This window comes from Raphanus sativus, unplaced genomic scaffold, assembly GCF_000801105.2.
Source record: "Raphanus sativus cultivar WK10039 unplaced genomic scaffold, ASM80110v3 Scaffold3351, whole genome shotgun sequence".
Taxonomy (NCBI): domain Eukaryota; kingdom Viridiplantae; phylum Streptophyta; class Magnoliopsida; order Brassicales; family Brassicaceae; genus Raphanus; species Raphanus sativus.
In genome coordinates this window covers 329-11303 of record NW_026618657.1, presented here as the reverse complement: position 1 = coordinate 11303, position 10975 = coordinate 329, and the positions used below count along the sequence as shown (strand labels likewise).

The window sequence follows — 10975 nt, the reverse complement described above, 5'->3', positions numbered from 1 at the left end:
TCATCACTACATCAGGTTACAAAGTATTATCATTTGGAATAAATGGCGTCTCATCCTTATTCTATTCTAGACGCCTAGTTGTTTTAGTTTTAAAGACTTGTTGTTTTGTTTAAAAACGCCTTGCTATTTGGGATGGCGAAAAACCCTTGTATCTCTTTTAAAATATGGCGTGACCTATCTGATTGAAGGCACGCAGACTTTAGTAAAAACCTATCTGAGTATTTCTGAGCAAGAAATCACCCTTTTGATTCTACAAGTTTGAATCTGTTCCTCTTATAATCTCGTTTGATTCCAAGAGAAACTTCTAACCATCTCAACTGAATCCCATATCACTTGAGAGACGACTCCATACTTCATCTCTATCATCATCATCACACCATCTCCTTGTTCTGTCCTAGTACCGTACACGATCATCACTCAGCCATCGACTTCATCTTCTATTAACTCTAAGATCACCCTTTGTGTGGGTTGCGTGGCTACCTTTGCTTCAGATTGATCCCTAGGATCCTATCACGTGGTATCAGAGCCGACTCTGAACCAAAGGCTAAGCGAAAACTCTACCCCTATGCTTTTACAATTTGTTTTCCTGTTTATCGTCCATTAGAGTGATTGCTTGTTCATTAGATCGTTAGTTATTAGGGTTTAATTCAATTAGGTTAGCAATTTTGCAAAAAAAAAAAAAAAAAAAGAAAAGAGTTACTTCAGTTTGTTCGTGAACAACTTTCAGGTATCATGGAATTATCAGCTGAGGTGATGGAAGCCATGACTCGACTCATGACTCAACAAATCAACGAGGCTAATCAATCCCTTGCTACCACGCTGTCACAACAATTCCAAGAACAAGTAGAGTCATTACAAACGCAATTGGAGCAGAAGCTGAAAGTGACTGTACCTGAAGATCACTCCACGGATAGTGACGTTTCTCATACACCTACACTATCAGAAGCTAGGCGTATCCTTAAAGGAAAAGGCCTCGCGGGTACGACGTCCAAACCGGAGACTAAACGTCAGCATAACCTTCATGCTGGAACTCGTACACGCGTTGGTGGGAGGGAAACCATCTTTAACCGCCATAGGTCTCCCTCACTCCCTCACCATGAAGAACTACGGGCGCAGCGACCTAGAGCTCCTCGACAACGCTCTAGAGAGACTATGCTTGCTGGTCATCAAGTTCACTTGCACCATTACTCGAAGGAGGATGAAAGCAATGATGTTTCTGATCACAACAGGGGTACCATTAGAAGAGAAAGGGGATGCGAGTTTGATCCAGCTCGCCGACAAATCAATCACCTCAAGATTAAGTATCCTGCGTTCCACGGCTCCAATGACCCTGAAACCTATCTTGACTGGGAAAGAAAGATGGAGTCAAATTTTCTGGTTCAAGGAACTTACGAGTGCAACAAGGTGAAGATCGCGGTTTCAGAGTTCCATGACTACGCGTTGCTATGGTGGGAACAACTAGGACTTAACCGGAACCGTCTCAGGGAACTTCCCATCACCACTTGGGAACAACTCGTTACGCACATGAGGAGGAAGTTCATACCAGCTCATTATCAGCGTGAAGTTCTCAGCAAGCTTAGGCGTCTTATGCAGGGGACTAAATCCGTTCGAGATTACTACCAGGAGCTAGAAACCCTTCTCATACGAGCGGACTTGCGAGAGGGAGATGAAATGGTCATGTCTCGTTTTCTAGGAGGTCTTAACCGAGAAATCCAAGACAAAGTGGAGATTCGGAGCTATTTGGACATACAAGACATGGTACATAAGGCAGAGTTGATTGAATCTCAAATCAAGAGGCGTCAGGTCAGACCTAGTTTCACGCCAAGTGTGGCTAAACCCAAGGACAATAAACCCACCTCCACCACCGTCACCGAAGTAGTGAAGTCGGAATCGAAACCAAAAGTCAGCAACTCCCTCAGTAACACACGGTGCTTTAAATGCCAAGGTATGGGGCATTACTCTCGTGATTGTCCCAACAGGAAGCTGTACTTACTGCAAGAAGGAGGAGAGATCGTTCCCCAAGAGGAAGAAGACCATGTAACCGACCAAGAAGAAGAAGAAGAGGCAGCAGCCGTGGGAGAGATGTTGGTTACCAGGCGTACTTTAAGTGTACAAAATCAGCTTGAAGATAACTGCCAACGAGAAAACCTCTTTCATACTCGTTGTTTCGTCAAAGGTAAAGTTTGTAGCCTTATCATCGACGGTGGAAGTTGTACCAATGCCGCGAGTGAGATTATGGTCCAGAAGCTGCAACTTGAAACCATACCCCATCCTAGACCGTATAAGCTACAATGGTTGAATGAGAGTGGAGCTTTAACCGTTTCTCGCCAAGTCAAGATTTCATTAACCATCGGCAAGTATGAGGATGAAGTGTTATGCGACGTACTACCTATGGGATCAAGCCATGTGTTGTTGGGACGGCCGTGGCAATCAAACCGCAAGGTTATTCATGACGGCTACACCAACAAACATTCATTTGAGTACAAGGGGCGCAGGGTCACTCTACTTCCACTAACGCCTAGCGAGATATATCAAGATCAACTCCATCTCAAAAACGATCAGGCAAGGGATAAGACAGGCGCCAACAATCTATACATCAACCATAGTGAGGTTTCTAAACTCTTAAATTCTGATGCGACTATATTGATGTTTGTATACAAGGAATCCCTTGTTAGTACTAACCCTTCACAGGAGCTTCCTAGTGGTATGACTAAGATTTTGCAGGACTATAGTGATGTATTTCCAGAGGACACTCCACAAGGATTACCACCCATACGCGGAACAGAACATCAGATCGACTTCGTACCAGGGGCTACCTTACCGAACCGACCTGGTTATCGAACTAACCCGGTGGAAACAAAGGAGCTACAAAAACAAGTTGAGGAATTGATGACTAAGGGTCATATCCGTGAGAGTATGAGCCCATGTGCGGTCCCAGTCCTATTAGTCCCAAAGAAAGATGGCTCTTGGAGGATGTGTGTGGACTGTCGTGCCATCAATAATATAACCGTCAAGTATAGGCACCCGATTCCAAGACTAGACGACATGTTAGACGAGTTATGCGGCTCAACTATTTTTTCCAAGATAGACTTGAAGAGTGGTTACCATCAGATCCGTATGAAGGAAGGAGACGAGTGGAAAACTGCATTCAAGACCAAGCAAGGGCTATACGAGTGGTTAGTCATGCCATTCGGTCTTACCAACGCCCCAAGCACATTCATGAGACTAATGAACCACATGTTGAGGCAATACATCGGAGTCTTTGTGGTTGTTTATTTCGATGATATACTTGTCTACAGTAAAGGTTTGGAAGAACATCTTGATCATGTCCGATTGGTTCTTGATGTTCTTCGCTCTCAATCTCTTTTCGCTAATATATCTAAGTGTTCCTTCTGCACTAATGAGGTAGTTTTCCTAGGCTTTGTAGTAAGCGCAGATGGTGTGAGGGTAGATGAAGAGAAGATAAGGGCAATCAAAGAATGGCCGATCCCTCAGACGGTAGGAGAGGTCCGAAGCTTCCATGGCCTAGCTGGTTTCTACCGGCGTTTTGTCAGAGATTTCAGCACTATTGCAGCTCCATTAACCGAAGTTATCAAGAAGGAAGTGGGATTTAAATGGGGGGACGAACAAGAAAAGGCTTTCTTAGCCTTAAAAGAGAAGCTTATCAATTCTCCTCTCTTAGTTCTTCCTGATTTCTCAAAAACTTTTGAAATTGAATGCGATGCTTCAGGTGTAGGAATCGGAGCTGTACTAATGCAAGACAAAAGGCCAGTAGCCTACTTCAGTGAAAAGCTGGGAGGATCCACACTGAACTATCCAACTTATGATAAGGAGCTGTATGCATTAGTGAGAGCCTTGCAGACATGGCAGCATTATCTATGGCCCAAGGAGTTTGTGATACATACAGATCATGAATCACTTAAGCATCTCAAGGGACAACAAAAGCTCAACAAGAGACACGGTTGATGGATAGAGTTCATAGAGACCTTCCCATATGTTATTAAGTATAAGAAAGGTAAGGATAATGTAGCCGCAGATGCATTATCCCGAAGGTACTCTCTCCTTGCTACTTTAACATCTAAACTAATTGGATTTGAGCATATCAAAGAATTATATGAATCCGACTCAGATTTCTCTGATTTCTATGCGAAGTGTTTTAAATTTGCATTTGAGAAGTATTATAGACAGGAAGGATACTTGTTCTTCAGTAACCGGTTGTGTATACCTCATGCAGGCGGCCTTGCTGGTCACTTTGGAGTCACCAAAACTTTGCTTGACCTCCAGGGACACTTCTACTGGCCACACATGAAGAAAGATGTCGAAAAGGTTTGTTCAAAATGTGTTGTCTGTAAACAGGCCAAGAGTAAGGTGCAACCTCACGGTTTGTACACTCCTTTACCTATACCATCTCATCCTTGGACATATATCTCTATGGATTTTGTGATAGGCTTACCTCGAACCAGGAATGGTAGAGATTCGGTTTTTGTGGTTGTGGACAGGTTTAGCAAGATGGCTCACTTCATAGCTTGCCACAAAACCGATGATGCTGTTAGCGTGGCTAATTTGTTCTTCCGAGAGGTAGTGAGGCTACACGGTGCCTCAGGTCATAGTCTCAGATCGTGACACAAAATTCCTGAGCCATTTTTGGCGTACGTTGTGGGCAAAGTTGGGAACAAAGCTTTCTTTCTCAACTACGTGTCATCCACAAACTGATGGACAAACAGAAGTAGTGAATCGATCCCTATCTACACTGCTGCGAGCAATGGTGAAAAGTAACCTCAAGTCATGGGAAGAATGTCTACCACATGTTGAATTCGCCTACAACCACGCTAAGCACTCTTCTACTCTGTTTTCTCCTTTCGAAATAGTTTATGGTTTTAACCATTGTTCTCCATTAGACTTGATCTCGTTGCCTTTGAAACAGAGGTACAGTTTGGATGGCAAAAAAAAGGCAGAACAGATATTGAAGATACATGAGAAGGCTAAGGAGAATATAGAGAAGAAGACTAAGCAGTATGAAAAGCATGCTAACAAAGGACGTAAGGAGATGATATTTGAAGAAGGCGACCTGGTGTGGATTTATCTAAGGAAGGATAGGTTTCCAGCTGAGAGAAGGAACAAGCTGATGCCACGAGTAGATGGACCATTTCGAGTAGTCAAGAGGATCAACAACAACGCCTACCGAATTGACCTTCAAGGAAAGTACGATATCTCTGATACTTTCAATGTTTCTGATTTGTTCTCTTTTGTTGCAGATTCAGATTTGAGGACAAATCCTTTTCAAGAGGGGGAGGATGATGTGATCGTGACTAGCTTGGAGGAAGATGAACCAGAGCTCGAGGGAAGAATCACACGTTCCAGAGCTAGAGAGTTAGCTAAGGAAGCTCATGCACTCATAACCATGAAAGATATCAATCCAGAAGGAGCTGAAGCAGAGATATTCAACATAACTACTCTCATATGTGAAGAACCAGGTGGTAATCACTAAGTAACTAAGTGGTGGTTTCTGTACTCTTTTCCTTGGTGATGATTTGGAAGGTAGGAGGTTCCTCATCAAGGTTTTTAATGAGGCAGAGTCATCACTACATCAGGTTACAAAGTATTATCATTTGGAATAAATGGCGTCTCATCCTTATTCTATTCTAGACGCCTAGTTGTTTTTAGTTTTAAAAGACTTGTTGTTTTGTTTAAAAACGCCTTGCTGTTTGGGATGGCGAAAAACCCTTGTATCTCTTTTAAATATGGCGTGACCTATATGATTTGAAGGCACGCAGACTTTTAGTAAAAACCTATCTGAGTATTTCTGAGCAAGAAATCACCCTTTTGATTCTACAAGTTTGAATCTGTTCCTCTTATAATCTCGTTTGATTCCAAGAGAAACTTCTAACCATCTCAACTGAATCCCATATCACTTGAGAGACGACTCCATACTTCATCTCTATCATCATCATCACACCATCTCCTTGTTCTGTCCTAGTACCGTACACGATCATCACTCAGCCATCGACTTCATCTTCTATTAACTCTAAGATCACCCTTTGTGTGGGTTGTGTGGCTACCTTTGCTTCAGATTGATCCCTAGGATCCTATCACTTGTGGACTCAAAAAAGAATTTCTTTTTTCACTTCTCTCAGACATGAAGCATCATCATCAATTCAGGATCCAAGGAGAGATCAAAGGAAAACGAACCTGCTGTCTTTTCTTCCCGGTCTGGCTATCAACAACAGTTGAGTGCAACATATGTGGTTTGGCAAGGCTGATTAAATATTCGCATACTTCCTTCGACTGGTCAACAACAACAATACATATTTAATAAATCAAAGATTCATTTTTTAGTTTCAAAACAAGTATCAGTTCAGACATAACAAACGTTAAAACATTTCATTGTAAGAGTTTCGTTTGAAGTAAGAAGACAAATCAAGAAGTTGTGGTAGACGAAAACTCTAGGTTCCTAAGAGAGCACATCAGTCGACTGATCTCCTCTCTTCCCAAGTCCATCCTCACATCTGAAAATTCGAAAAAAAATAGTGAAAACAATTGGACTCAAAAGCATTATTCCGACCAAACAAAATAATCTCAGACAAATCAAGGGTTCGGGCACCTCTCAGTATCGGAAATAAGAGAGATCTATCAGAAAAGTTTTGTTTGGTTTTATTAACGGAAGAGAGAAAACCCAAAAAGGCAAAAGCATCAAGAGAACGATCGTTAACATGAACAACATAAGCAGAACCAGCATCAATGTCGACCATTTCCTAGCCTGTAATAATCTTCCAATAGAGTAGGTTTATAATGATCGAGTTACAGAAATGGACGCTCGACAACCCTAATCAGCCGAAGTCGACGTCTAGGAGGAACAAACGATAAATAAATGAAAAAATCGGTTAAAATGAAAAGACCGTATTTTGACCCAAAAGAAATAATAAATGAAAACCCCAGTTTATCTGGTCATCGCTTTTCATGACAATGCAGACCGAATCGGGAACCGGGTAACGGTTTAACCGATCGTGTTTAGGGTTTCTTCCAATGTTCGAAACTACGTTAGTTAGGCGTAAGTCGGACGGTTGATGGGGGCCTAACCAGTTAACAAAAATTCGGGTATGATTTTTAGACTTTTTCCGTATATATGTGAATAAATAATATATTGGCTTACCAAGTGAGATGTAATCTGCTGCCACAGTTGGAAAAGGCTTACCAAGTAGTAAATCTTCCTATGGACCAGGGTTCGAAACCTGGTCACACAGTTTTTCTTAGTTTTAATAATTTTTTGTCTTTAATGAAGGGTAAGAACGTATTTTCGTCGTCGTCTTCTTCTTCTCTTTTCTTTGACCTAATATTTTTCTGAGCATTGTGTCGACGGCAGCCATCCTACGGTGAGAGACCGCCGAACGCTTCTACGCCGCGAGAGTTAAGAAACTTTCTTCATGTAATCTCTCTCTCTCTCTCTCTGTCATAACTTTCTGTCGTCTGGTTTGCTAACTCAATCTCTTTCTCTTATTCAAATCAAAAAGTTTTGTTTTTTTTTGATCCTTATGACTTTCGATTGTTGCAGAAACCAATCAAGAATGAGTAATGTGTGTTCAATTTCCTTCGAACAAGGATGCTGGTTCAAGGTTTTCTTTTTTTTTCTTTCTCAAATTCACAATCTTCTGTATTGATTATGCAAATGTGTTTTCATTTTCAAGTTGAATTAATTTTATCTGTTTCCAAAAAGGGTGAAAGGAAGATTCGAGGAGTAGGGGATAAGCTAGTCAAGAGGCCATCTTCTTCGATGAGCTTCAGAGTTTCAGCCACTAGTTCTGAAAAGAAGGATATTCGGATTGGTCTTCTTGGTGCAAGTGGCTACACTGGTGCTGAGGTTTACTTCAATGCCCCACTTCTATTGGTCTCAAGTTTTGGAATCTTGCTTTTGATTTTTGATATATATATATCTCGTTAATTTGCATCTTTTTTAGCTTAAGCACTGCACTGTACACATGCAAACCTGTGAGTTTAGCTTCTTTATTGTCAAATGTTCTACAATATTACATGTGAAAAAGACTGAAAATATCTATGTGTGAGGTATACATACAAGTTTGGGGTTTTAGCAATTTGATTTTTTTTTGGAACAACGTTGGAAATGGCATCAGATCGTTAGGCTACTTGCAAACCATCCGCATTTCGGTGTCACTCTGATGACTGCAGATAGAAAAGCTGGGCAGTCTATGGATAGCGTCTTCCCTCACCTCAGAGCTCAAGTATATTAACTATTAACTAACTCATTTCTTCTATTATTACTTTGTGGTGGTGGCGTACAATACAAACAATTTTCTTTCTGTCTTCAGAAACTACCTAGATTGATCTCAGTAAAGGATGCAGATTTCTCTACTGTGGATGCTGTCTTCTGCTGTTTGCCTCACGGAACAACTCAGGTAGGTCCTTTTAGTTTTTTTTGATTCTCCCACTCCAAGTTTGTTTCTAAGCTTCTGGTAATGAGTCTGTAATTCTCACAGGAAATCATCAAGGGACTTCCCACCGCTTTGAAAATTGTTGATCTTTCTGCGGTAAATGCTCTAAACAATTCTTTTTTTTTTCTTTCTGTGATATGTTTATTTAAAACACGCTTTCTCTAGGACTTCCGGTTGCGTGATATCGCTGAATATGAAGAATGGTATGGTCAGCCACACAAGGCAGTTGAGTTACAGGTACTTCTTTCTCTTGGCAGTGATTACTTTCTTCTCTTGTGTTCATAATGCTTTTACTCTTACTGAGCCTCTTGCTTGGTTCAGAAAGAAGTTGTGTATGGCTTAACCGAGTTACTAAGGGAAGACATCAGAAAGGCTCGCCTTGTGGCTAATCCAGGCTGTTACCCCACTTCGGTTCAGCTTCCTCTTGTTCCTCTACTAAAGGTTTCTTTTTCCTCTAATCAGTTTGTCTTTGTCCTCATTTCAACTCTAAATAGTATGTTGACATTTTGGTGCAGGCAAATCTCATCAAATATGAGAACATTATCATCGACGCAAAGTCTGGTGTTAGTGGAGCAGGTCTGAGTTTAGTTTGCAGTTAAAGAAGAAGAGGTTTCTAGCTTCTTTACTGATTATGATATTTTTTTTTCCATCAGGACGTGGTGCTAAGGAGGCTAATCTTTACTCTGAGATAGCTGAAGGCATTTCTTCTTATGGTGTTACAAGGCATCGCCATGGTATATATTATTCACAAACTGATCGTCACAGTTGTGTATAAATGATATTTTAGTTTCTTGATTCTGTTTTTTGCAGTTCCTGAAATTGAACAAGGGTTATCGGATGTTACACAATCAAAAGTAACAGTCAGTTTCACGCCACATCTCATGCCAATGGTACAAACTATCTCAAGCCTCTTTCTTTACAGTTTTCACTGTAAAACATTAAAAACTGAACCTCACTGTTTGAGCAGATCCGCGGAATGCAATCTACTATATATGTGGAAATGGCTCCTGGAGTTAGAACAGAAGACTTACACCAGCAGCTAAAATCGTCTTATGAGGTGATGGTTTACTCTTTATTGTTATAAAAGGCAAAGCCAACTACTAGTTTTGTTTACTTATATAATGTTTTGAAAAAAAAAAACGATCTGTAGGATGAAGAATTTGTCAAAGTGTTGGAGGAAGGAGTTGTTCCTCGGACACACAATGTTAGAGGATCAAACTATTGTTTCATGAATGTGTTCCCTGATCGTATACCTGGACGAGCTATCATAATCTCAGTGGTAAGCTATGCATAACCATCATCTGCTATAAACGTATAGTGTCTATAAATGGAATGTACTTATCTTTTGTGTGTGTGTGTGTGTGTGTGTTGCAGATTGATAATCTTGTGAAAGGAGCTTCAGGGCAAGCGTTGCAGAATCTTAACATAATGTTGGGATTACCCGAGACAACGGGACTCCTACACCAGCCTCTTTTCCCTTAAGGGGATGAGCTTTTTAAAGGGTGAGAGCAACTTCTTGTCTTCTTTTGTGTCTAGAAGATTTCATCTGTCTTAAGTTGTTTGTTTCGAGTCTTTTACTGCCGTCGTAACAGCAATATGGTTTGTTTTATGATTCACTATAAAGACTGAACCCTCTTCTCTTACCATTATAGACTATTGGTTTTGTTTGTTTGTTAATTACGTTACAGAACTTATATTGTTTGATCATCGTCCTCTTTATTGCAGACCTACAGATCACAACCTAAAATATTCACATTATTTCAAAACTTATAACCCAAAATCTATTCTATTAAAAGAGAAACATTCTGAAAAAATCTACCTATGCAAGGTTTGTTGGACCCTTTTATTTTTTATTCCAACCCATGTAACATATAACCAAATCTATTATAACAACCAAATGTATTCATATGTATCTTTTTTTTGGTGGCATATCAAACGTATCTTACCAAGATCTTTCTCCAATATTTTAGGAAATATAATTAATATTCTAACTGTTTTTTTTAACGTCTGGATCGATTATTATCGATTAATTATGCTATTATAACTATGAGAACAATTCTACCACCTTGTGAGAATACACGTCTGACTGCACTACTCTGAGCCGTCCTATGAGATCCATGTTCGATGGTACGCCTTGCACCAAGCTGAAGATCTCCTATAACTTGTTTCTCCATAATCTGCATAATTTGGTATTTTCTGGGGTTTGGATCCCAGACCTCCGGGTGTAGAAGCAATTGAACCCTTAGTCAAACCACTGGACCAAGGGAGCTTCCACATATTCTAACTGTTAGATATTTGTTTTCTTTTTAGAAAATTTATGTGACATATCTGGTCTATCATAAATATGTCTCCTAAATATCATGGTCTAACAAATAACGTGGAAAAGAGATGTATATATGTCAATATAAAACCTTTGCATTCAAATGAATCAGTCCAAATCATAAAGCTTTTTACACCCCCTAATAATATAATTGTACAACATTATACTATATTTTCTTATATCACACGTTAGTATATTAGATATATATATT

The 10975-nt window shown here is 40.2% G+C and overlaps 2 protein-coding genes across 2 annotated transcripts; both read left to right on the top strand.

The window, feature by feature from the left end:
* Positions 1-732: 732 nt before the first annotated feature.
* Positions 733-4623, top strand: LOC108836121 (uncharacterized). The gene is made up of 2 exons (XM_057001197.1): positions 733-3961; positions 4235-4623. Exons 1-2 carry the CDS (start codon positions 733-735, stop codon positions 4621-4623), a joined length of 3618 nt encoding a protein of 1205 aa, XP_056857177.1.
* A 2650-nt stretch (positions 4624-7273) lies between these two features.
* LOC130506528 (probable N-acetyl-gamma-glutamyl-phosphate reductase, chloroplastic) lies at positions 7274-10156 on the top strand. Its single transcript, XM_057001196.1, has 14 exons — positions 7274-7423; positions 7550-7610; positions 7712-7855; positions 8127-8234; positions 8322-8408; positions 8490-8540; positions 8610-8681; positions 8766-8885; positions 8960-9020; positions 9098-9178; positions 9255-9334; positions 9412-9501; positions 9595-9723; positions 9819-10156. Exons 2-14 carry the CDS (start codon positions 7563-7565, stop codon positions 9924-9926), a joined length of 1179 nt encoding a protein of 392 aa, XP_056857176.1. The 5' UTR covers positions 7274-7423; positions 7550-7562; the 3' UTR covers positions 9927-10156.
* The last annotated feature ends 819 nt before the right edge of the window (positions 10157-10975 follow it).

Excerpts from the sequence above, each read along its gene's own strand:
- LOC130506528 (XM_057001196.1), top strand. The coding sequence starts at position 7,563 with ATGAGTAATGTGTGTTCAATTTCCTTCGAACAAGGATGCTGGTTCAAG. Across the intron at positions 9,179-9,254 it reads TGTTACAAGGCATCGCCATG|TTCCTGAAATTGAACAAGGG; the intron begins GTATATATTATT and ends TGTTTTTTGCAG. Across the intron at positions 9,335-9,411 it reads CGCCACATCTCATGCCAATG|ATCCGCGGAATGCAATCTAC; the intron begins GTACAAACTATC and ends CTGTTTGAGCAG.
- LOC108836121 (XM_057001197.1), top strand. The coding sequence starts at position 733 with ATGGAATTATCAGCTGAGGTGATGGAAGCCATGACTCGACTCATGACT. Across the intron at positions 3,962-4,234 it reads AAAGCTCAACAAGAGACACG|GCGGCCTTGCTGGTCACTTT; the intron begins GTTGATGGATAG and ends TACCTCATGCAG.